Genomic DNA, 27,029 nt, shown 5'->3' with positions numbered 1-27,029 from the left:
CAAGAAAGTCAATGAAAATTACAAATGATACAAAACAACAACAAAAATGGATAGAATGACTCCAAAAATACATAATATAACATAAAGACACACATATTGACAGAAAAATATGCTAAATGACAACACAAACACACAAATGAATCTAAAAACAACTGAATGACAACTAAAAAGAAATTGCCAGAATAATTCCACAAGAATGAGAATAAAAAGACACAAAATTACACAATAAACACACAAAATGAGGGAGAGAAGAAAAAAAGGAATGACAACATAAACACATAAATTACTCTAAAAACACTAAATGACAACTAAAAAAATTAGTCCCTCCTATCTCCTTTCCTATCCACTTTTCCATAACTCTGTGGATGATGTCACAGGGTTAAGGAAAGGTGTTAGGAGAGGAGTTAGGAAACGACCATCATGTTTGTTTTGACAATCAGACGCACTTCCACTAGGTGACGTAATAATATGACTTTTGTGAAGGTTAGCGACGTCTGCCGTGGTGAAAAAACTACAAATTTCCGAAAATGGACTAAAAGCACATTCATAACACTTTCTGCTGATATAATCTCTAAAATCACACGGTTTGAATTTAAATCAAAGGAAAAGAGGCTTTGTCACATTGGGAATAATTGCTCACACTCACTTTCTACTTCAGAAATATGTTGAATAAAACTTAACGTGGATAAACATGTCTGTGATTTGTTTTATGTCGGTTATAATCTGATAATATGTATTACATATCATAAAATATGGGTTTTAGATTATTTATTTAAAGTTGTTCAAGGCATATTATTGCATTGGTGACTTACATGATCTCCATTACTTGTCAGTGCTCGGGTGTGCGTGTCCCTTTATATGTCGTTGCCGCAAGGAATTGTGGGTGAGCATTATGTGGTCTCCTTTGGTAAAGGATGCATCAGTGTTTCCTAGGCTAAAGGAGGTAAAAAAGGGAGCATTCCTGAGCTTCCTGAGAACGTGGACGGTCTTTATCATGATCACCACTTAAACACTTTCGGCGGTGAAGGAACAGTGGATAGGAAAGGAGATAGGAGGGACTATTCTGACGCAGCCATTGACTCCAAAAACACACAAAACGAGAACAAAAATAACCAGAGTTGGCCCTCTCTGCTGTAGATACTGTGGATTCCACTTGTTGGCCTCATATTCGTTTCTTTGCTCTGCAGTTGTGGAGATGCTGCAGTCGCTGCACTCTCTGCAGCAGGAGAACCAACGCCTCCAGGACCAAATCCTCAGTCTGACGGTGAAGAAGGAGCGTCTGCAGTTCCTCAACACTGAGCTGGCTTCACCTTTCCCTCCACACGCCCACATCACCCCGGGCTCCGTGCTCACCGCCGCACACATCAACTTCCTGACGTCAGGTCAAGGTCAGACTGGGACTCAGATCTTATTATTAGTAGGACGTGTTTGTATTTTTTACGTTCTGCTTTTGTTTTGACCACCATTTTCTTATATTATATTATATTATATACGTTGCAGATGGATGTGGAACAATTAGCACTACAATCTGAGTTTACAATTTGAAATAATTAAATCCAGATAACATAATCCTGCTCCTTCACTCGTTTTGTTCAACTCCACACCAGTGACCACCAGTCTCACATTTTGTAGTTAGCTTAGCATGTAGCAACGCTGGCTGAACAGGGACCCTGAGGATCTGTGTCTTAAAAAGCTGTTTAACGCTCGTCAATGTAGAACTACATGAATTATGTTAACATCTATTCTACAAGTTGAAAGAAAGATCATTTTGTTATTAATGATTTATCTAATTACAGTTTCAGGGTTTCTACACAAGTATGGAAAAGTTTTAAATTTTATTTTATAATTTACCAGTTCTGGAAAAGACCTGGAAAAATATTTTTAAAAATGTAAAATAAAAATATGGAAAATAGAATGGAATAATGGAAAAAGATTAATATTTATTACTAAAACATAAAATGATGAATATCTACAAAGGAATTGGATCAAGGATCATTTTAACTTTTTCATATTTCACAAATTATTTGTTTATTTTTTACCAAAACTGGAAAAAGTATTAAATGTAGACATTTTAAATGTGTAAGAACCCTGAAGGTTGTACATTTAGTTTAGCTTTGTGCGTGAACAGGTTTGTTTATATATTATATAAAGAATATATTGAGTTTAATCTGTCATCATCCATTGATGTTCTCTGTCACTGGGTTGTTCAGAATCCATGACTGTTGTTCGCTAACTGTACAGTACAGTATATTAGTTCAGGTGGTGAAACTGATCCTCAGCCTCAGAATGGGGAATAAAGGATTAGAGTCAGTCCTGGTCTGAGTGCTTTAGAAAGTGTTGATGCCCTTATATGGAGAACATTTAGGATGAGATAACCATCATGCATGTGCAGTGGTCATGGTAACGTCAGCTCTGGAAGTAAAAAGCTCTGAAGCACAAGTTAGTGTGACCATGATGTTAGGTGTGCCTAATTCAGTGGCTGGTGATGAATCATTAAAATCCTGAATGTTGCTCTCACCTCTGCAGACCCTCTGAGCACCAATAAGAGCCCTCCGTCCAAAAGCTGCTTCCTGAATGACGCCTCCTTCGTCGCATCGTCTGAGGTGAGAAACTCTGCAATTTTTAATTTAATAAATATATTTAAATTATATTAAAAATATATATATAATTTTTAATATAATAATTAACAATATATAATATAATTATATTATTAAAATAATAAATAATAAATGTATGAACTTTAAATAATACAAATATTTAAATTATATTAAAAATAATAATAATGTTAAATATAATAATTAATATTATATATTCATAATAATAAATATTATTATTATATATTAATTATTATTATTAAAAAATAAAAAATAAATTCATGTAATTAAAATAATAATTGTAATAAATACATTTAACAAATTGAATAAGTTTGATTAACTGTGACCATCTTACTGTGGTGAACATGTCAACAAACTGTCAAAGCTTTATTAATTTTGTAATAATTCATTACAAAAGACAGCCATCAATGAATTTGTTCAGTTTATTCAATTTAATAAATTAATTTATTAAATTAAATTATTAAATGTATTAAGTTATATTAAAATTAATAGTTATTTTTTATGTTATTTAATAATATCCCTGCGACCCTGACAACAGGAACAAGCAAGTCAGAAAAGGGATGAATGGAATTATTAATATATAATATACTATAATATAATCATTTTTAAAAATGACATTTATTAAATTAAATTAATAAATTGAACTAATTACATTAATAAATTTAATAAACTGTTATTTCCAGGAGCTTCACTCCGGCAGTCCGTCCCGCAGCAGCTCCTCGCTGTCCTTCCAGGGTACTCCGCCCCCTCAGCAGAGCCCCGCCTCCTTTGGCCAGCCGCTGATCAACGGCTTGAGTCGAGGTTTGAGTGACGCTGGCTTTCTGCCCGTGGCGGGCGGGCTCATGGCCTCCCTGGCAGGAAGTCCTACACTAAACGGCGTTCTGGGAGGCTTGAACGGCGTGATCCAGACCCCCGTGCAGAGCGGCTCTCAGCCCGCCGTCCCAGCTTTACGTCCTCAACCCCCACCGCTCAATCCCCCGGGATTTCAGCTGCCAAAGAGCGGTAGCCCGTATGTATCAATCCACCGTCAAAGGAGGAGCTTGTCGGTCGACCACTGTTTTATGTCACTTTCTGTCTGCTGCAGGTCGGTGCTCCTGTCTGAGCAGCAGAAGCAGCTTCTCCTGGAGCAGCAGCAGCTCCAGCAGTTCCTCACATCACAAAACTTCACGCCGGTAACGAGCGCAGATGCAACTCTTAACTGTGGGGATCCTGCCCTCGCCTAAACCTCCGTGTTATCCCTGTCCTCCAGGAGCAGCAGGCGTTGGTGTGTCAGATGCTGCAGCAGCAGAGACAGAGGGAGCTGCAGCGCCTCACGCTGACCTCGCCCGGCTCACCCCTACAGACCAATCAGAGTGGAGGACTCTTTACTCTGCAGGACGCCGCGCTTCACAAGCCCGGGGTGAGTCATGCTAATGGCTTAGTGAACATTTTTGCCACGGAATGAACAAATAAAATATAGCCTAAAAGGCTAAAATATGTATTTAAGAAAGTAAAATATAGCAATTTAAAGTGTAAGTACACCCAAAGGTTTTTGCAGACTTGCCACGAGGGGGAAATTAAAAAAATTCCCTGATTATGGGCGTTGCTCCTAGAAGTAGTTAAGACCAGTCCAATTACAGCAGCCCCGCCCACACAGCACTGCACAGATCAGCATGGAGCTGGTTGGAGCAAAGTTTAACTGCAATAGCTAGCATTCAACCCATAGAGGGCGTCATTCTGACATTTTACAACTAAAAACAGTATATTTAAAGGTCCAGTATTATGCAATTTTTCACCCGTCTCTATTTTGTTTTAAGAACCCAAACAACATAGCATGTGAGGTTTATTTTCCCTCTGAAAAGTCACTTTCATGAGTTTCAAGTGAAGCTTTTATTTTTAGAGCTCCCCCTGCTGACTGGCTGCAGTATAGGTCATAAACCCCGCCTCCTCAATGATAATGATGGGATGTGCGTCAAACTGTAACGTTAAAATACTCGTCACATAATTTTTTTCTAAACCTAAACTCTGTTGTGATCATTAGTTATTATCACCCTACATTGTGTTCAAGTGCTCATTTTTCTGTGACGTTGAAGTTGAAATTATTTGAGGTTGATAAACGTAATCTGACGTCATATGTGACGACGATCGACAGCCTCAGATCTTGCATAGCTCTCTCTGTGAATAGCATAAGCAGTTGCGTTGTGAAGGAAAGCCGAGACACAATTAAACTTTTACGTTCAGTTTTTTTGTGTCTTTTTTGAGCTACTAGTGCTAGTATTAGCCTATATGATCTGATCATCTGAACAAGACGTTGGTAGAATTTCTAGTGGGAAAGATACTTATGTTCTTGGCGTAGCTGGGCTGCGTAACTCATCAGGGCAGTACGCTAAATGGGTGGGGCGTGTTACCAGGGCTCCTCCCACTGGACTCTACTGCGCAGACTCTGGCTCTAAATGACATCAAATTTGCAAAGTGGAAGCGACCCTAAGTGCCATATTTTGGCTTCAAGAATGTTGAGTGGGAACAGCTACAGTGCACGCCCACTGGTGTAAACACACACACTACGTTTATCACAGCAGCAGCAGTAAGTAATTCCTTCTCCTCCTCTGACCACAGAAATAGTCAATTTAGGACGATAGTGCATTGTTTTCTCCGACCGCTGCGTTGCATTGGGTCACAAACACATTAGATCATTCCATAAAGGCGATACAAGGTGGAATAACGGCTACTAAAAGTGAAACTGATTGTGAGAGCTCTTCTGTTTATCTTTGTACTGGATTATCTATATACTGAACGTAAAGATATTAACTGTACTATCAACCTGCCGTCGCTATGTTTGTTTTACCTGTGAGGTGGTCTGAGAGGGAGGAGCTCACATTGTTATTTAGGATAGGAGGAGCCAGGATTGTCAGGGGGAGTTTCTGTGTTGTGTGACATCATAACCCCTGAAAAATCCAATTGGCCCGTTTGGAACAAAATGTGGAATAGCAAAGGGAGGGAGGAAACAGTACCTTTTCAACTTTGACCCTCTGAATGAGGCTAAAGGAATATATATCACTGTAGCAAAACCATTATAAAGTGTATGTTTCATAATACTGCCCCTTTAAACACTTAGAGTAAAATGTGCTTACTTCATACCTAATCATATACATTATGTATTTAGCAGAAAAAAGTGGTTTTCAGGTGTACTTTTACTTTAAAGAATTTAAAAAAAAATTGTAGTCATTTTGTGTATATTTTGTAGTTATTTTGTGGGTTTATTTTGGGGTCGCACAAACGTAGTGGACACACATGGTTCAAGTGATAAAAGAAAAGGACGAGGAAACGTATCTGAACCATTTAACTCACTGACGTTGTTTTGTTCTCGCAGTACGAGAGAGAGAAAAGAGAAACGTCACCTTTCATTGGTTCTTCTTTTCTGCAGCACTTGAGTGTCCTCAGTGTCAGTGAATGTTTTTGTGTTTTTCAGGGAGCTGGAGAGAAGAATGGAGACAGAAACGGGTGAAGCATCTCCAGCAGCAGAAGCAGCTTCCATGAATGGAGGCTTCCCTCTGCGTCTCTTAGCCCCGCCCCCTTCCTTATGAATGTAAACCAGGACGCACGTCGAGGTGAAGATTGTGGTCTGATGAAGTTCTTCTCATAGGATGTTTTTTTGTTGTTGTTATTGTGTGTGTAGGCAGCTTTCAGAGAGCATGATTACAGTGCTCTCTTCTTCAATTGCACTAATTTTTCGCTCGACCAATGGAGCCACAGTGAGGGAGTTCTTTTTATATTTTGCTCCAGTTTCCTCAGATTTTTTGCCACTTCCTGTCCTGCAGCCTGGCCCGTCTTCCTGGATAATTCGTCTTCCTGTTGTGTTCACCTGACCCAAGTTTTTGTCGGTCATTTTTCAATGTGCGGTTTGTGATTTTTGGACGGCTAGCATGTAATTACCTCAGACCTTCTGCCTCCGTTTCCACTCGTCACGACGCCGTTACCAGTCCAGCCTTCACCCAACGGTTCTGACGGAGACCAGGTTTACATCGTCACATTATCCGACAGTGCATCCGACGTCGTTTCTTCCTCGTGAACTGTGGCATTGATCAGTAGAAGAGACTCTAGTGATCTTTAATCGTGAAAAAGAAGCAGTTGAATTGAGCTTCCTTCACTAAGTGGAGGAAAGGGGGGAGGAGCTCGGAGTAGAGCAACTGCTCCACGAACTCCTACCAAACATTTACACGTGACGATGTAAACCCATGAGCTCCTGGTTCCTCTGAAACATACCAGAGGTTTTTGTTTCCTTCCCGTTGCTATGGAGATTAAGCAGAAGAAACCAAACCTTTTCTTGGAAACTGTGCGTAAGAGTATTTTGTTTTTTTTTTTTCTCCCCCACTTTTTCAAAGACCAAGAGCGCACTTTGCATGTTAGCGGCTACAAATTCAGCCCCGGGACTGATGACTTGTGTACTTTGTAGATCATTAGGGACAAACAGGATTTTTCTTTTTTGTATGTGTAATTTTGCACTCCTTCCTGACGCTCGTAGATGTTCCTCCAACAGGTGGTTGTTTTTAGCAATACTTGGATAGACGATGCCTTAACGATGCTAAATGTACAGGGAGAAGCCTCGGACACGCCGTTTTCCTTTATCGAAGCACTTCTCTTCCTCCGACGCCTGTTTTTCCTTTTTTTCTAGAGGCTCTTATTGTTTTTAACAGCTGAGTTGTGAAACAGTTTAGTTCTAACGGACTTCAGTTGGGATTCTTTGTGTTCAGATGTATTTATTTTTTAGCTCTTTGTGCTTCATCGCATGAAGGAAAGAGGACTTGTTAGAAAAGTCACCGGGAGACGCTGAAACTCCGTTAAACCTTCTCATATTTGCGACCCCGAACACCCCGAGCATGTGTTGCATTAGCTTTCTTTGCTAGCGCGTGTGATCCTAATGTTCCCAAACATGTGACGTAGACGAGCAGATGTAAGAACGCCAAAGGAAAGGAAAGGGTGTGTCCTCCTCAGACGTCTGTGAAACACTGTTAGAAACACACAACAAGTATTTAATATAGTGCAGTGTTTCTGTGCTTCTTCACAGACTCCTTCACATCTCTTTTTTTGATGAAAACCTTTATTTATAACAAAAAAATGAATTTACAAAGCTGCTCATATTTGATTTTTCACCTCCACTCTGCCTCATTAATAGCTCAAATCCCATTGGTCTGTGATATTAGAGCATATTTCACAAGTACAAATACTGGTGATGCACAATATTATCGGCATGTCATTGTGCCAGCCGATATTGGCTCTAAAATTAAGTACCGGAACAGTCTAAGAGTTCACACTGCAGGCAAAAGCGGCCCAAATCTGATGTTTTTAGCATTCTATTCGGCAGAGTAAATTACCAAATAATTCAGTTGTGAATGGTTGTTGAAAAACTCTAAATTTTTAAAAAATCCTGCAATATTTCTCAAATTATTCCATAAAATCTTCCCAAATTAATAAAAATTGATATATATATATATATATATATATATATATATATATATATCAAAGGACATTGAAGTAGCTGTCACATATTTGTAGATAGTGTTGATGCCTTCCAAACTATATGTTTAATTTATTATAATCCACTTTGATCTCCATGTTTCAACTGATAACTGTCAGTTTTTGTCAGAGGCATCTGCTGTTCGCTTTGATGTTTCTTTTAAAGTTTCCTTGACTTCCGCATAGTAATTCTAATAAGATTCTTTTTGTCTTTTTTTGTTTTGACTGACAATTGTCAGTCTTTGTCAGAGGCATCTGCTGATCGCTTTGATGTTTCTTTTGAAGTTTCATTGACTTCAGCGTAATAATTCCAGCAAGATTATTTTTGAATGTCAAATAGAAGACAAAAACAATCTTGCTAAAGTGATTTTCTGGTTTCCTCGGTGCTCTGAGATGTTGTGACGTTTTCAAACCGGTGGTCTTCGGTTTACTTTGATGTTCTTGCGTCTGCTCGTGCCTGTAGTTCGTTTCCTCAGCAGCTCGTGTAGACATCAGAAGTTTGAGTTGAAGTTTTACTGGGTGTAGATACTGTAGCAGGGACCGAAGGAGAATGTTGTTCCCATGACAACCAATGGTCAGGAAGGTCCCACATTTTTCTGAGTGTAACCCGTCGTCTCCCAGAGTCGGCCAGTAGGGCGGTGCCAAGGATCGCGGAGGCGCTTTCTTTTCCCATGTTGCACTGGGGCGCTTTGGGCCCACTTTGTACATTTATTTTTTGTTTATTTTTTTTTGTCCAAGTTTTGTTGGATTTGTACACTTTGATATGTTTGTGTAAAAAACACATTCATCCTTTGAAGCTTTGAAGTTTGGATAGCCGAGATGATCCATGTCCTGAATGTCGTACCGTGTACCCTTTGTGTGTTACAACATTGAAGCACCTATAGCTCCGACCTGGTCGGACTGCGAGTTAACTATCGGGATCTGAGTTGCATGAAATGCAGTTTCTCAAAGAAGTTGCTAAATACCAAGTAAATGACTATGCATCACTTTAAATGCATTGTTGTGAGAGAAAAAAGAAAGAAACCACATAAGCACTGAGTTTAAAAAGCATCGAGCACGTCGTCTCCGCACAGCGTATCTGAGAGAATCCATTGATGCTAATTTGACGATATTCAGATTAAATGCCCTGTAAAGTATTTTGATATTTTTGTGTGCAAGATAAAAAAGACAGATTAAGACAAACTTTTTTTTTTTTTTTGGTCAATAAATGTATTTTACTGAGTCGTTTCATATTTTTTCTCTGACATTGATCGACTGTGGACTGATTTCAGGTGAAGAAAAAAAACCTCATTTTACACCTTTTTTTTTTCTTTTTCTTTTTTAATTCACATCAATTCCTCTCTAGTCTGAACCCAGTCACAGATTATTAGTTAACCATGGTTTGGAAGGAATTAACTCAATTAAATCTTATTACAGGTCAACATCATCTATCCTCATCATCTTGGATTTCTTTATTACTATTTGTGTAATAAATATTATTAATAAAACTACATGAACGTTTCAACATTTACTTTTCATTGCAAACTAATACAAACATTTTTTATTTTTTTTCTCTTCAAATCTGACCTTTTAAAAATAATTTACAATATGTACACTACAGGTAGGAAAAATATTGATTTACGATTTATCACAAAAACGTTTTTGTGGTGATTGAAAATGTATATATCTTCACAGAATCAATTTTAGAACTATATATATATATATGACCCATGTATATACTGTATATATATACATGGGTCAATGACGTATAAGGATTTTCACCACATGGTCGTCTATCAAAGCTTGCATAAATATTATAATAGAAATACTTGGAATGTTTATACTGGACTACTAAACACGCAGAAAAAAGGATGTTTTCAGTCACAACACACTTTAAGAGAATCAATTCTAGATTTTTAATTTTTGTTTTTTTTGGGTTCATAATGGTATTTTTTATGCATTTAAAAGAAATGAAGTTGGATAGAAAATGTAGGCATCTGTGCTGCATGTGACACCTTTACGCTGCATCATCGCGCAGGGGGCGGGGCCACGGCCTTCACCGCAAAGCATCAGCGCAGCGGAAGTTTCTGTGAATCACACGCTCCGTGTTTTACGACCTCAGGTGTGAGGAAGAAAAAAGAAGAAGAAGAAGATCTGAACTGATCCAGGATGAACGTTCTCAGGCTCGTGTCCGCCGTGCGTAACGGGAGCGCGCATTGCTTTAAAGCTCCTCAGACGTTTCTGCCTTTATTCTACAATAACAAGGTGCGTCTGTCTGTGTCTGTGTATTTCCACCTCTATCCCAGTCCTATCTGCTGATGTTACTGTTTGTTTCCTTAAATTCTGCTGTTTGCTTTATTTTGGGGTTTTTTTTTTTTTTTTTTTCTTTGTTTTCTTTTCTTCTTCTTGTGTAAATATTAAAGTTGACCTTTAACCCAAAGCTATGAGACCAGGAAGCTGCAGGTAGACCAACACCTACAGACTGAGTCAAGGTTACATTCACTTTGATTTACAGCTCCATTAACGACCACATGGTCCTTATCATTATATAACACAAAGAGTTAAAAAAAGAAAGAAAAATCCAGCTTTATTTATAGGCAGCGGCCATCCGTACGTTTGCCGTATCAATATACCGACATTCTATCCGTACGCAGCGCCCCAATTTGGCCAGTTTAGGTCACGTGACTAACCCTAAAAAATTTTGCAAAATAGGATTATAACTAGGGATGTAACGATTCACTCAACTCCCGATACGATTCGAGTCACGATACAATTCTCTCACGATTTATTTTACAAAATGGGACTATAGACAAATGATGACTGAAAAATATTCCTGTATTTTTTGGGGGGGAAAAACTAGAAAATACTGTACTATTTTTTTTTTTTTTTTCATTCTCAAAATAATCTCTTGATAAACTATTCAAAACAATGCAATTTAACTAAAAATAAATCCTGAATGAAATAAATAAATGAATAATACAAATGAAGAAGAAGCCTATTAATTTAAATTCTGGTTCTATAGTAAACAATGCAAAACTGCATAATAGTTCCTTTTCTTTTTAAAAGTGCAACTGAAAATGTATTTTGTGCCTTAACAATTGGACTTGTCACTGCTCTGATTTACGTCAGATATTGGTTTGGACCAGCAGAGGGCGCGGGTAACCCAGTGGTCGGTTGGCATGCAGTTATTCTGCCAGTGAAGAAGAGATGCTATGCGCTAGCAGACAGAGTTAATAGAAAAACGTGACTTTTACAGATATTCACATAATATTACAGATATTCTTTCGGTGCTAAAGGGGTAAGGAATCATTTATGAACATGTTTAAGAGTAGAAGGCAGACAGAAAGAGAGTAGTAAGAGATTCCGCCGGCCGCCGACACTTACAGACGAGAGAAGGGATAAATATATAGCGCCCTCTGCTGTTTAAAACAAGTACTGCGATTCAATTTTCAGAGCATCTACTTGAACCGTGATGCCTATGAATCGGTTTTTAACTGCCTTACGATTAATCGTTACATCCCTAGTTATAACCTAACTCTAATCCGAAACCTAAAACGCTACGTACATGTAGTACCGGGGGTTGGCTGTACGGCAACCGCACAAATCGACACTTTCTTATTTTTAGGCAGTGGCTATTCGTACGGTTGCCGTATCAATATACCGACATTCTATCCATATGCAGCGCCTCTCATTGGCCAGTTTTGGTCACATGACTAAGACTAAACCTAACTCTAACCCTAAGACACTACATACGTGTACTTTGGTAAATGTACCAATAGCACCAGGGGTTGTCCATACAGCAACCGCACGAATAGACACTTTCTGATTTTTACAGGATCACCAGATGGAAACTATGGAGACACAAAGTGATGTTTTCAACTTCCGAGTCGGAACCTCAGACTTTTTGACCTTAAAACCTTATTCCATTTTTGTTTGTTTTGTTTTTTTAACTTTGTTCAAATGTAGAAGTACAGTACAAATACTGCAATAACAACAACCAGGAGGGACAAACATACAGCGGCACAGCTTCAGAGTAAAACATTATACATAGATATTGAAGAGAACACATAAATCAAATGTCTTAATGGCTTTCACAATAGTGGAGTGTTTGATGGTTTTCATAAATAGTTTGACTTCATTTTTCAAAAATAGTGGTTTCTGTTTTTTCTATCAACATTTGTGAATATGCCATTTAGCTAAAAGTATAAAAAGGTTAATCATTTAAATGTATTTGTGCTTCTGCTGCTGTAATAACCCAAATGTACCCAATATTAGAGGAATGAAAACTGTTTTTATGGAGTTTAAAGTCATGCCTGAACTTCACAAACACACAAAACGTTTTATTCAGTTGCAACAAAATATCCTTGAAGTACAAAAAGCTGTCATGTTGCAGATCCACACACAACACAAACGTCAGTGAACTTTCTAAGAAATGTCCTGCTTTGTACATAAAGGATTTTTTAAAATTATTTTGTCATTTTATTTTTTTTGTACGTGTTTTTTTTAATAAAAAAAAAAGCTGCATTTTTTTTTGACTGGTATGTTTCTTATTTGCAAAACAAAATGCATTTGTTTGTGAATGATTGTTTTTTTTGTGTGTGAATCGTTGGGCGTTTTGTATATTTTTAAGTTGTGGCATGACTTTATCTCCATGATGTCTAACCTTTATGATCGTGATATGAAACATTAAAGTGTTGTAGGTGGTTTTTAGGTCCCGGTTCGTCTGCAGTCGTCCCAGCCTGTGTCTGCTGCTCGGCTGCCCTGTAGGGTGAAGGTTTCTGCAGGGAGACGCTACGCCTGGTGTGCCTGTGGTCACAGCAAGAAACAGGTGAGTCTGACCACTGTTTTTAAATCTATTACTGTCACATTGTATTATTATGTATCACATTTTGATCTTTTATTATCATTTGTAAAATGTATAAACATGTAGCATTTATGATAGCTTGGGGGAGCGTGGCTCAGGTGGTAGCGGGGTCGTCATCTGATCCCGAGGTTAAATCAAACTTCCTCTATTAATTACTGTTATAAATATACATACATTTGCACAACATTATGACTTTCACTTTGATTATTTTTATCGATTATGTTTTTTTTTTTTTTTTGTATTATCGTTTGTTGTTGGGTATTTTTTCATAACAATTTTCATAATAAATTTACACTTTATTAACTTGCACTTTTTACGCAGGCCATAAAACACAAGGAACATAAATGATAACCATCAAAATAGAGCTGAATATGCAAACAAATATAGAAGATAATCCTGTTATGTAGATATTTTGAGGTTGTCGTTTTTTTAAAGAAAATTATAAATTGTTGTCATTAACTTATTTATTGTTTGGCGTTTTAGTTATTTGATTTTTTTGCATTTTTAGATTGTTTGATTTTGTTAGATAGAAGATGTTCCGTTTCCAGGAAATTCAGGGAACAGGAGACAATGTTTGTGTTCTAAATAACACACTAATGTACCATACACTATAAACTACACTGACTAGTATAACTTGAACTTATGATTAAAATTGATGACCGTTTCCACTGAAGTATACTCCCAAGATGCATTTGGAACCTTTGACAAAAAACTGAAACACACTGAGGCTAAATATCTCTGTAGATTATCCACCTTTGAAAGTTCTGAAAACATTTTAAGTGAGAAAGTGACCAAGTAGAATATCAACATGTGATCAATTGATCCATAAAACTCACAGAAACACATTTCATGCCGACCTTTCGGAGACCCACCATTGTGCTACTGACAAAACTTCTGGTTAACTTCAATAAAAGTTCCCTATTTACATATAAAACTAATCTTCCATAGCAGTTTTCATAAAAAAAAAAAAAAAAAACAGTAAAGCATTGATTTGTTTATTTATGAAAACAATAGTAAAGTGTCAAAGGTTGTGGGTTGCAGGCATAGGTAGATGACATCAATTAAAAGAATACATAAATATTGAAGGACCTTCTAAGGAGGATGACCACGTGTGTGTGTGTGTATGTGTGTGTGTGTGTGTGTGTGTGTGTGTGTGTGTGTGTGTTCACATGTTTCCTCTCCCTCAGCCTTTCTGTGACGGTGCTCATAAAGCCTCAGCCCCAGACATCTCTCCTCTGCGCTTCACTCCAGACAAAGACCAGACGGTGCTGCTCTGCGCCTGCAAACAAACCAAAAACGCTCCGTACTGCGACGGCTCACACTTCAAGGTCATCTACCGGGACGTGGTGAAGTTTGTGACAGGCGTCTTTTTTTGTTTGTTTTTTTTAAGTTTTTTGCTTATTTTTTATTCTTTATTTATTTTATTTTATTTTTTAATTTTATTTTATTATGTGAAAAGCTTCTTTAAATAATGAAAACACTGCCTTCCATCTCTATGTTGGTTTCTCATCATCAACTTCACGATTAGAGATGTAAAATATAATCATTTTATTGCACTTTGATATGTTTGTGTAAAAAACACTTTCAATCTTTGAAACCTTGGGGCCTATACTACGAAGATAGATTACCTCTTATTGCGCTAACTTCCAGGATTTAATCAGTGTGTGCTGTCCTAAGAAGCTGGCTAACATCTCACGGGGATAAATCACCATGGTAACTTAGGCTGAGCGACTAACCTGGTCGGGACTAGGTTTTGTTCTGGCTTGTATCTGAGCGAGTACTAAAGTTCTCGCCTCCTGACCAATCAGTTCTCTTAGAAAATGACCTGCCTATTGTTAAACGATCCTGGTTGGTGCAGATCTGACAGCTGCGTTTATGAAAGAAAGATTATTAATAGATAAGCGCAATCCTTTCATTTAGGCAAGGCATGGCAAAATTATTTGTACAGCGCATTTCATACTTGTTGTTGAAAGAACTCTACATTTTTCCAAAATCCTGCAATATTTCTCAAATTATTCCATAAAATCTTCCCAAATTAAATGAAAAATGATTTTTAAAAAATCAAAAATCAAAGGACATTTAAGTATCTGTCACATAAGCACTGAGTTTAAAAAGCATCGAGCACGTCGTCTCCGCACAGCGTATCTGAGAGAATCCATTGATGCTAATTTGACGATATTCAGATTAAATGCCCTGTGAAGTATTTTGATATTTTTGTACGCAAGATTAAAAAGACAGATTAAGACAAACTTTTTTTTGTGTGTGTTTTTCTCTCTGATGTTGATCAACTATGGACTGATTTCAGGTGAGGAAAAAAAAAACTTCTTTTAGACCTTTTTTTTTTTTCACTCATCAATTCCTCTCTAGTCTGAAACCAGTCACAGATTATTAGTTAACTATTTGGATGGAGAAACCTTTGGATTTGGAGAGTGTTGATTTTGTTCCAATGAAGAGAACCTTTGTTTCATCACTGGTGAGTTTTAGGAGATTGTGATTTAACTTCTGTGATACAGTCGGTAAAGGATGTAGGTGGGGGTGGGGGGTGGGAGTGGGTAGAAGATGGTTTGTCATCTGCGTAACTGTGAAAATGAAGACCAAATTTATGGAAGTTGCCTAGGGGGAGGAGATAAATGATGCAGAGAAGGGGCCCCAGGACTGAGCCCTGGGGCACACCTGTAGTGACGGGGGAGGGGTTTGATTTAAAGGATTTGAACATGAACGTTTCAACATTTACTTTTCATTGCAAACTAATACAAATACTTTTTTTCTTAAAATGTAACCGTTTAAAAAAATAATTTCCAATACATACTGTATATAATAGAGTTTGAAAAATTGATTTATGATTTACCACGAAAAGGTTTTTGTGGCTATTGAAAATTTTGATTTCTTCAGAATCATTTTTTTGAGGAAAAAATGAAATAAAAATGTTTGTACATGTTATGTGGTCTCGCGCATTTTCATGTGCAGTTGGAAAAAAAAATCATCAGAGACTGACTGATGTGATGTGCATTGTTCAGTTTTTTTTTTAATTTGACTCATTTATTGTTTATAGAAGTTTATGATTTTACTTTTGATTTTTGAGAATGAAAATAATGAAATTTAAAACATCTATACTATCAAATCACAGCACCAAATATTCGTGATAAGCATCCAATTAGGACAAAATCTTGTCGTTCCAGCCCTAATATATATACCCACAAAAATCGTTTTAAATGAATGAATATTTTTGTTCTGAATGCTATATAAATGCATGGGTCAATGACGTATAATGATTTTCACCACATGGTCACTGTTCAAAGCTTGCATGAATATTATAATAGAAATACTTGATATGTTTAAACGGGACTACCAAACACAGGAAATTGTGCAAATTAGGGCAGAAAATAAGTAATTTTAGGATTTAAACAGTCACAACCAGGGTTGGAGTCAATGACATTTTTCAGTTACAATTATTATTACAGTGACCAGCACTTTCTTTCCAATTATAATTAAATTCCAATTATTTTTTTATTTTCAGAAAGTCAATTACTAAATTTAACTTACAATTACTGAGCCTAAAATAAATAACCAACTACAGGTTAACATTCTTCTCGTGTTAGCTTTCTGTTAGCCTCTCTAATGATAACAGGTCCTAATCATCTGTAAAATACACTAAAATCAAATATCTGTTGTTAAGCTTCCTTATCAATTAAAATATTGTTTTGAATATTTTTGGTGTGGGAATCTGAGCCTTTTTTGTGTCAGTATATCCATGGATTCATTTTTTTTAACAGTAAAATGTGGGAAAGCTTGATGTGAAACATGTTTTAATAATTGTTAACTAAATATGTGTAGAACATAGAACTGTAACATAATTCCTCTGTTTCGCAATTAATTATAATTGACATTTTTTGTCGAAGTTTCATGACAATCACAATTACAAAGTCGATTATCTAAACTCAATTACAATTTAATTACGATTACAACAGCAACACATTTTTAAAATTCCAAATATAATCACACCATAATTGTAATTAATTGTGAAATATACAATTGCAATTATAATTGACCCCAATCCTGGTGTCACAACACACTTTAAATAAGAGAATAAATTACAGGGAGCTCATTATTTTTTGTTTTTGTTTTTTATTCAAACTGGGTTCATAATTGTGTCTTTTTATGCATTTATACCTTTTTTTAACAGAAAGAAATGCAGCTGAATAGAAAATGTAGCCTCCTGTGCTACATACATGACGCTGAACTGAACTGAATCATAATGCTGCGTCATCACGCAGGGGGCGGGGCCACGACGTTTTCACCACAAAGCATCAGCCAATCAGCGAAGGAGACACTGTCATGTTGAAACTATATCCGCAGTGGAAGTTTTTGTGAATCACACGCTCCGTGTTTTACGACCTCAGGTGTGAGGAAGAAAAAAGAAGAAGAAGAAGAAGAAGATCTGAACTGATCCAGGATGAACGCGCTCAGGCTCGTGTCCGCCGTGCGTAACGGGAGCGCGCATTGCTTTAAAGCTCCTCAGACGTTTCTGCCTTTATTCTACAATAACAAGGTGCGTCTGTCTGTCTGTCTGTGTATTTCTACCTCTATCTTAGTCCTATCTGCTGATGTTACTGTTTGTTTCCTTAAATTCTGCTGTTTTGGTTTGTTTTCTTCTTCTTGTGTAAATATTAAAGTTGACCTTTAACCCAAAGCTGTGAGACCAGGAAGCTGCAGGTAGACCAACACCTACAGACTGAGTCAAGGTTACATTCACTTTGATTTACAGCTCCATTAACGACCACATGGTCCTTATCATTATATAACACAAAGAGTTAAAAAAAAAAAAAAAAAAACACACTTTTATACACGGGATCATCAGATGGAAACTATGGAGACACAAACTGATGTTTTTAACTTCTGTGTCTGAACCTCAAATTAAAATCTGACCTTTTGACCTTCAAACCTCATTCCATCACTGTTTTTTTTTTTTGTTTTTTTTTAACTTTATTAAAAAACAAACAAACAATACAGTACACACACTTCAATAACAAAGCATACAGAGGCACAGCTTCAGAGTAAAACATTATACATAGATATATAAATCAAACATAAATCAAAATTCTAATTAATGGCTTTTGTATTAGTGGAGTGTTTGTTGGTTTTCATAAATTGTTTGACTTCTTTTTTCAAGAATAGAAAGCAGCGTGTTCTGTTTTGTGAATATGTTGTTTAGCTAAAAGTATAATAAGGTAGGGTAGTGATGGACCGATCCATCGGCCGGCCAATATTATCGGCTAATTTTTGCGTTTTTTACGCGTATCGGCATCGGCCGATGTGGGCTGCTGCATTCACTGATTCGCATGATTTAATCATTGTTAAATATTTTTTTACTTGGTGTCGTTCTACCTCACCTTTGTTAATTTCAATCAATGTTCCTTTTTTTAAAAAAAAAATTGAGGCTCGTACCATTTGTTGTCATCATTGTGTAATTTTTATGATGTAAATTGAGGGAGCAAAAGTAGTATCAGCTCCAAATATCGGCCCAAGATAATCGTCAGTCTGTATCGGTCATCGGCTTAGGCTGATGGGAAAAAATCAGTATAGGCATCGGTCGATCCCTAAGGTAGGGGTGTGACGATACACTCAGCTCACGATAATGAGATGAGATTTAAAAAAACAAACTACAATCTATGACTGGACCAACAGACTTTTATTTAACCAAGTTACTAGGGATGTAACGATTAATCGTAAGGCAGTTAAAAATCGATTCATAGGTATCACGGTTGATATCGATTTTCTGACAATTGAATCGCAGTACTTTTTTAACCAGCAGAGGGCGCTATCCGGAAGTGTTGTCGGCGGGTGGAGTTTGCTAATACTTTCTTTCTGGCCGCCTTCTACTCTTAAATATGTCAATAAATGATTCATTACCCCTTTAGCACCGAAAGAATATCTGTAATATTACTTGAATATCTGTAAAAGTCCCGTTTTTCTATTAGCTCTGTCTGCTAGTATAGCTTCTCTTCTTCACTGCAAGATATCTGCATGCCACCCGACCACTGTGTTACCAGCGCCCTCTGCTGGTCCAAACAAATATGATGTAAATCAGTGCAATGACATTTTTTTAGTCCAATTGTTAAGGCACAAAATACATTTTCAGTTGCACTTTTAAAAGAAAAAGAACTATTATGCAGTTTTACATTGTTTATTATAGAACCAGAATTTAAATTAATAGGCTTCATTTTCATTTGTATTATTCCTTTATTTATTTAATTCAAGATTTATTTTTAGTTAAATTGCATTGTTTTGAATAGTTTATCAAGGAATTCTTTTGACAATGAAAAATAAAAGGAAAATATTACAGTATTTTCTAGTGTTTTTCCCAAAAAAAAAATTTGTCTGCATTCCCATTTTGTAAATGAGAAAATCGTGAGAGAATCGTATCGTGAACCCAGTATCGTGAATCGAATCGTATCGGGAGTTGAGTGAATCGTTACATCCCTACAAGTTACACATGCATTTTGAAATGTTTTATTATAAACCGTTACATGCATGGTGGAAACATGAGCATTTAATAAACTAAAATGTATAAAAAGTTTAAATAAAATTAATGAAATCATATGTTAATTTCTTTTTTTCAAGTGCAAACAATATTATGTGCAAAACCAAATCCTAGTTCTTCTCTGTCAATACAGAGTGCAAACAGAGCCTGACCACGTATGTCATTAAAAACATGCTGCAACTACACAGCCATGTTCTTTTCACTGTTAATAAACTTCTTCTTCCACAAATTAAAACGAGAACTGAAATTTCCTCCTCCTCTTCTTCTTTTCCTTCTGCTTTGGGCTCTGGCAGGTTAGATGTAGCAAAGGCACATTACTGCCCCCACAGGTCACAAAGAGAAGTTTAAATGGCTCACAAAAAAAAAAAAAAAATCTCGTGAGACAGATTTTTAACGTTAATAAGGTTTATGAAATGGAATTGTCTGAAACAATAAGACATCCCATCATTGTTCATAAAAGTGTTTTACATAGGGACGTCCCGATACAACTTTTTCATTTCTGATATGATACCGATATTGATCCGATATCAGCATAAATCATACATACGGTTTTTTTTTTTCCCTCTCTCTTTTTTTTTTATTAAAAAAGTAATAATAATGACTTATTTTGTAGTGTGGATGTTAGAAAAGACTTGATCAAGTGATGTCACTCAAACAGAGAACAATAGTCAGTAATAGTAGGTATGAGAAAAACTGACCCATTCATTATTAACCAATTGGTTACATGAAGTTTAACCTTCAACACAATATATACAGTATTCTACAATTGAATAAAATAAATTAAAAAAAATTGAAAAACCCGAAATTTGAATCCAATATTCGATGTCTATCGGATCGCGACACCCCTAGTTTTACATAAACAATGACAAAGTGAATCTACAGAAGCGGATTAGGGACAATTTTGGGCAAATAAAGTAGAATTTTCGAGAATAATAACAATAATATTGTGATTAAAGTCGTAGGTTTGTTAATGAAGTCAAATCTATGGAAGCTGACAAGGGCCAATTCACCATACGACAACAAACGGCAGATTTTGGCCAGCTACAAAATGCCGCGTATCGATGAGTGCGTTAAACTATACGTCAAAGTTGGGTTTAATAACAGAGATTATTTCTCTTTTAGCTTATAAACATGGCGTTGTAATGACTTTAAGGACTTTGAAGAGATAAAAACGTCATATGTTCAGAAGGAAAAACCAGTAAAGTTATGAAGAGGTGGAGCTTTCACTCCGTCTGTGGCCATTGAGGAGCTACGGAAACAGATTAGGGTCAGTTTGGATACGACTGTTGTCGCATATGGTGAATTGGTCCTCGTCAGCTTCCGGAGATTTGACCTTCAACCTTTATCACGATATTGTATTTTGAGTTTATTTTCGACATTTTGACTTTATTCTTGATTTGTCCAAAATTAAATTATTTTCTCCATCAAATTTGATCCTAATCCTCTTGTGTATCAATCAAACAAGCAAAAACAGACGCCAGCACTCACTATGTTTGATCACAGACATAAGAATAGATGTGTTCCTGCCCAAGCTAAATATAACATGCAGCTGTTTAACTGTGAAAATGTGACCTGCAATAAATGAAAAACGCCTCCTCCACATTTTGTGACATTCTGTGCAGCGGCTGTTTCATATTCCTTCCAAACTTTTACACAGAGTGACACATTAATCATAAAAACACACAAACATTTCACTTTATTTAGTCGTAGAATGCTTTGATTAGAAAATTTATATTTAAATAAAAAGATCATTGACTGTTAAGTGTAGATTATTATTTTAGTTATTTGAATCTGACCCATTTGGGATTAAATAGAAATGCACGAGGACCTGGATTATAACTCCACTCCACTTATTATTATTATTATTATTATTATTATTATTATTATTATTATTATTATTAATAATAATAATTAAAATGTATTTGTGTGTATTTCTGCTTCTGCTGCTGTAATAACCCAAATGTTAGATGAATAAAGATGTTTTTTATGGAGTTAAAAATCATGCCAAAACCTTACAAAAACAAATCATTAGACTACAAAAAGATGTCATGTGGCAGATTCACACACAAATGCCAGTGAACTTTCTAAGAAATGTCCTGTTTTGATCTTAAAGGACATTTCTTTGTACTTGAAGACGTTTTTTTATTATATGTAGTAAAAAAAAAAGCTGCATTTGTTTGACTGGTATGTTTCTTATTTGCAAAACAAAATGCATTTGTTTGTGAATCGTTGGGCGTTTTGTATATTTTTAAGTTGTGGCATGACTTTATCTCCATGATGTCTAACCTTTATGATCGTGATATGAAACATTAAAGTGTTGTAGGTGGTTTTCAGGTCCCGGTTCGTCTGCAGTCGTCCCAGCCTGTGTCTGCTGCTCGGCTGCCCTGTAGGGTGAAGGTTTCTGCAGGGAGACGCTACGCCTGGTGTGCCTGTGGTCACAGCAAGAAACAGGTGAGTCTGACCACTGTTTTTAAATCTATTACTGTCACATTATATTATTACTGTATGAAGTGGATCAGATCTGAGCAAGTGTAAAAGCTCCGCCTCCTGCTGTGCGCTGCACTAACACTGTTGCTCTTCGCTGTAGGGATGTAACGATTAATTGTAAGGCAGTTAAAAATCGATTCATAGGTATCACGGTTGATATCGATTTTCTGAAAATTTAATCGCAGTACTTTTTTAACCAGCAGAGGGCGCTATCCACAAGTGTAGGCGGCGGGCGGAGTCTGCTAATACTTTCTTTTTGGCCGCCTTCTACTCTTAAATATGTTAATAAATGATTCATTACCCCTTTAGCACCGAAAGAAAATCTGTAATATTACTTGAATATCTGTAAAAGTCACGTTTTTCTATTAGCTCTGTCTGCTAGCATAGCTTCTCTTCTTCACTGCAAAATATCTGCATGCCAACCGACCACTGTGTTACCAGCGCCCTCTGCTGGTCCAAACAAATGAGACGTAAATTTTTTTTTAAAAGTCCAATTGTTAAGGCACAAAATACATTTTCAGTTGCACTTTTAAAAAGAAAAAGAACTATTATGCAGTTTTGCATTGTTTATTATAGAACCAGAATTTAAATTAATAGGCTTCATTTTCATTTGTATTATTCCTTTGTTTATTTCATTCAAGGTTTATTTTTAGTTAAATTGCATTGTTTTGAATAGTTTATCAAGGAATTCTTTTGACAATGAAAAATAAAAGGAAAATAATACAGTATTTTCTAGTTTTTTTCCCAAAAAAAAATTTGTCTACAGTCCTATTTTGTAAAATAAATCGTAAGAGAATCGTATCGTGAACCCAGTATCGTGAATCGAATCGTATCGGGAGTTGAGTGAATCGTTACATCCCTACTTCGCTGTCATCATGGATTTATATTCATTATATATATTCATTCCTGTCGGACAGTGAATGTTTGGTTAGTTGAAGCCAGCTAACGAAGATTAATCCAATCTAGATTTGTAATATACCCCCAAAATGATAGAAACTATAGAAATTAATCTATTCAGGAGGCACTAAATATGGTTTATTTACGAAATGAGATTCTTTAAAATGTGTCTTATTACTCATTATGCTATATAGTTCTTATTCTTCTGGGAAAAATGTAGAAGTCAGACATAATGGAGTACTTGAGCCCAAAAAGTTTGAGAACCACTACTTTAGCACAGCTAAGGAGGCTGTGTGTGTGTGTGTGTGTGTGTGTGTGTGTGTGTGTGTGTGTGTGTGTGTGTGTGTGTGTGTGTGTGTGTGTGTGTGTGTGTGTGTGTGTGTGTGTGTGTGTGTGTGTGTGTGTGTGTGTGTGTGTGTGTGTGTGTGTGTGTGTGTGTGTGTGTGTGTGTGTGTGTGTGTGTGTGTGTGTGTGTGTGTGTGTGTGTGTGTGTGCGCGCGCGCGCGTGCGTGTTAACATGTTTCCTCTCCCTCAGCCTTTCTGTGACGGTGCTCATAAAGCCTCAGCCCCAGACATCTCTCCTCTGCGCTTCACTCCAGACAAAGACCAGACGGTGCTGCTCTGCGCCTGCAAACAAACCAAAAACGCTCCGTACTGCGACGGCTCACACTTCAAGGTCATCTACCGGGACGTGGTGAAGTCTGTGAAAGGCTTCTTTAAATAATGCAAGCACTTTGCCTTCCATCTATGTCTGCTTCTCATTGTGAACACCACGATTAGAAATATAATCATTTTATAGGAATGTAAAAGCCATTAATGTGTCCTTTATTGTTGGTCATTGACGGGTTTTACTGAGCATCTTTTTTAACATATTTCTTTCCCAACTGAAGATGCTGGTTTGACATTTATAACATTTGATCAATATCCAGGACCCGGTTTTTCAAAAGGTTTAAAAAATTGATCTGGATTTTTTTTTTTTTTTTTGAGAGCTGTTTTTTTTTTTTTTTTTAAATCAGCATTAGATTAGATCAATCTGATCCAGACTGAAACTTTTCAGGATCACCAAATCTGAATAACCAGAGCTCATCTCTGTGTTTGATGAAGGGGCTTCAAGCCTTTGGAGACCCTGACCCACCTCCTGCATTCTGCCAGAACCAGAACCAGCAAACAGGATGTGCAACAGGAGATGCAATAGTTCGACACTATTTCTGATTTGGATTTGTTTTGGATTTCATAAACCAGTTGATGCCTGTCAGTGCCCGATCCTTTACCAGTGGTTCCCAATCTTTATGTGCCCATGGTACGCCAAAGGACCAGTAAAGATCTGAAGGCACACCTATTGTGCAAAATTGCCTTTATAACACATGTTATCACTCATATCATGTACAATATCTATAAATGTGCATAATTATTTACTAATGCCAAAGAAAATGTGACAGTCAACTATATTACTCGTAAAATATTTATTTACAAATTATTCAAAAAAAATGAAGGTATAGAGTTTGCCCCTGAATTATGAAATGAGTACAAAGTACTAAATTAAATAATATGTTATTTTTGTGTAGTTGTATGATGCAATAATAATGTATGGTTGTCACACTGTTTGGGAACCACTGGCGTAGACTACGTCACTTCCTTCACTGGCAGTCTTTAGGACAGAGTTGCTGGGACGTAATATTTCAATGTAAACCGACCATGCAACATTAGTTAAATATTTTAAAAGTACACATGTAAATATGTGACTGTTTTGTGGTGTTTTGATTGTTAATTAAAAAAGAAAAAAAAAAGGAAAAACCACCGAAAGACGATTGATACAAAAACGGCTCAAAACACAACATTAAAAACCAAACAGAAAATAAAATAAAAACCAAAATAAATCGTAATTCGCTCAAAACATACATTTCTTTTTTTTAAAAATGTCATGTTTCGAAAAGCATCTACAATATACAGATGACATAACTTAAATGTATGTACAGTGCATTCACATCAGACTGTTTATGCATCGTCCTATACAGAAAACATGCATATTTAATTATTCAGGGTTTCAGCCCCTTAAATAGGACACAAACTGCCATAAAATAGGTCGACCGGATGTAGACGCGTTTCGAAAAAAATCAGGCACTGACAATGCCATTGCTTTATTATCCTTGCGTGCATCACTAAAAAAAAAATTATCTAAAAACAAAAAAAACATTTTTAATTGTGATGAATATGCATCAGTTAGTGACAGAATTAAATATAGTATTTTATGGTCAATATTGACAGCTGTTTGGGGCATTCTTTTATGAATCCATGCTCTTTCTACGTTGCTGTAGGCCTTTAATGTTATACCATACTCACTGTAGCCTGATTGATAAAAAAAAAAATCTAATTAATACCTTATGAATACATTGGATATGTTGAAAGCTATTACTGCATAATCTAAATATAGTATAATTTGATACACTTTTAAAGTTTCGTCGCATTTTGGGCCTGAAAGCCACACTGAATCCACCCCTCTGATGGGATCAGTTTAATCCAGATTCTTTGGATCAAAATGATCTTAATCTGACTAAAAAGTTCTGAAAAACCCAAACTAAAGGTTTGATCTGGATCAAAACCAAGAAAGTCTAAGATGACATAAGATTAGATCACGTAATCTTAGACTTTCACACTCTTTGTCATTCAAACTTGAACTTTTCAGTACAGATAAGAATTAAATGTTGTTGCATTGGCTCGTATTGCAGGATAAAAAGACATCAGCAAGTATTAACATAAGGTAAGTAGTATTTAACAATAAAAACGTAAGGTGCAGATATAGATAGATATGAAGAGGGAAAGCCATTTGTAAGATTACTGTACAGATATACAGTATACAGATGAGCTATGTTATACAGATCAGTATGTTGTACGTCTCTTTTTTTCTGATGCTTGTTATATTGTCTATTTTTTTCAGTCGTGTAAGATTCCTATACAAGTTAGTATATTGCATCTGGTTTTTTTTTTACCCATTTTAAAGATTAGATCCGATCCATTATCCAGAATTTGAGTTGCTTACTTTTGAAAAATCGGGCCCAGATGCATCAATCCGTCCATCTTCTTCACCTCTGGAAATCAAACTGTTTCAGACTCAATATGTCGCACATGTTCACACACTTTGGATCAAATCAATGATGGATGAGCTGGAAGATTTAACGGTTTCATCATCCATTTTCAAGCCCTGCTAATGACATCATCTTAATGTAGTCCTGCACTACTTCTGTTATATACTGGTTTGTCCTGTTCATGTGTGACTAAAACATCTGGATTAGGATAAACACTACCTCATGTTTCACGTAGTGTTTTAAACGCTTGTACTGTAAAAGCAAAGATTAACTTTAAGGTTTTTTTGCTTAATGCAGTATTCAATAAAAATATTACTTGAAAAGTTACTCGGGTCCTTATTTACTTTTAAAAGAAAGTAACTTAAAATAAATGTATTTGCTAAAAAGTAGTGTTGTTGAATGATTGATTCTTGTACAACTTGTGACATTTTTTTCAAAGCATCTGAATTTGGTGTATTTTACTGTAAAAATGTAAGAGTGACTGCCCTCTATGGGTTGAAATGAGGTTATTACAACTTAATTTTGCTATTGGCTCAGAATGGGGGCTTCTTACATCACCTTTGGCTCCACCCCTTTTATAAAAACTAGCACCTGTGGGCTCTACAATCTGTGGTGAGTAGTTCGGATTGAGATTAGAGAGCTATATTGATAATGAGTAGCCAGTTAGCATAGCATGGATTGTTCATTTGTGATTTTATAATATAGACTGGGCGTGTCTTAACTGCTCCATGAGTCTCGCTCATAATCCAAGACGCACATCAGCCAAAACCTCAGAGTTTATTCTTTTTGTCTTCTTTTTTGAAACAGTATGTTACGGTTTAATTTAAGGTACATTTCCTAAAAAACATTGTATGAAAAAATGAAACCGTAACTTTACTTCAAGGTCATAGGAGGGCAAAATAAAAAAAATAGAACTAAATATATAGATCGTCTCAAGATTCACGCCAACCACAATGTGTGTAACATATATATAATAATGCACAAATGACTAGTAACACAGTTGATAATGTTGACTACAAAAATGTGCATTTATGTTGTAAAATCAGGCCGGTGCACACTTTCTGCTGCAT

The 27,029-nt window shown here is 36.3% G+C and overlaps 3 protein-coding genes across 3 annotated transcripts in view; all 3 read left to right on the top strand.

Annotated features, from left to right (window-relative positions):
• The window catches only part of LOC114468446 (protein AF-17-like), a 29,272-nt gene extending 21,197 nt beyond the window's left edge, over nucleotides 1-8,075 (top strand). Inside the window, exons 15-20 of the mRNA XM_028455346.1 lie at nucleotides 1,188-1,388; nucleotides 2,527-2,603; nucleotides 3,299-3,624; nucleotides 3,700-3,787; nucleotides 3,865-4,014; nucleotides 6,064-8,075. Coding sequence (XP_028311147.1) covers nucleotides 1,188-1,388; nucleotides 2,527-2,603; nucleotides 3,299-3,624; nucleotides 3,700-3,787; nucleotides 3,865-4,014; nucleotides 6,064-6,099 — 878 coding nt within the window. The 3' untranslated portion in view covers nucleotides 6,100-8,075. The remainder of the gene's footprint in view (nucleotides 1-1,187; nucleotides 1,389-2,526; nucleotides 2,604-3,298; nucleotides 3,625-3,699; nucleotides 3,788-3,864; nucleotides 4,015-6,063) is intronic.
• A 2,094-nt stretch (nucleotides 8,076-10,169) lies between these two features.
• Nucleotides 10,170-24,669, top strand: LOC114470174 (CDGSH iron-sulfur domain-containing protein 3, mitochondrial-like). The gene is made up of 4 exons (XM_028458196.1): nucleotides 10,170-10,352; nucleotides 12,799-12,915; nucleotides 14,139-14,297; nucleotides 23,571-24,669. Exons 1-4 carry the CDS (start codon nucleotides 10,257-10,259, stop codon nucleotides 23,598-23,600), a joined length of 402 nt encoding a protein of 133 aa, XP_028313997.1. The 5' UTR covers nucleotides 10,170-10,256; the 3' UTR covers nucleotides 23,601-24,669.
• Nucleotides 17,270-24,669, top strand: LOC114470166 (CDGSH iron-sulfur domain-containing protein 3, mitochondrial-like). The gene is made up of 3 exons (XM_028458187.1): nucleotides 17,270-17,500; nucleotides 21,827-21,943; nucleotides 23,412-24,669. The coding sequence occupies exons 1-3, from the start codon at nucleotides 17,405-17,407 to the stop codon at nucleotides 23,598-23,600; spliced, it is 402 nt and encodes a 133-aa protein (XP_028313988.1). The 5' UTR covers nucleotides 17,270-17,404; the 3' UTR covers nucleotides 23,601-24,669.
• Nucleotides 24,670-27,029: the final 2,360 nt, after the last annotated feature.

Source organism: Gouania willdenowi, chromosome 1, assembly GCF_900634775.1.
Source record: "Gouania willdenowi chromosome 1, fGouWil2.1, whole genome shotgun sequence".
Classification (NCBI taxonomy): domain Eukaryota; kingdom Metazoa; phylum Chordata; class Actinopteri; order Blenniiformes; family Gobiesocidae; genus Gouania; species Gouania willdenowi.
The sequence above is the reverse complement of the archived record's forward strand: the minus strand, read 5'-3'. Positions and strand labels throughout refer to the sequence as shown.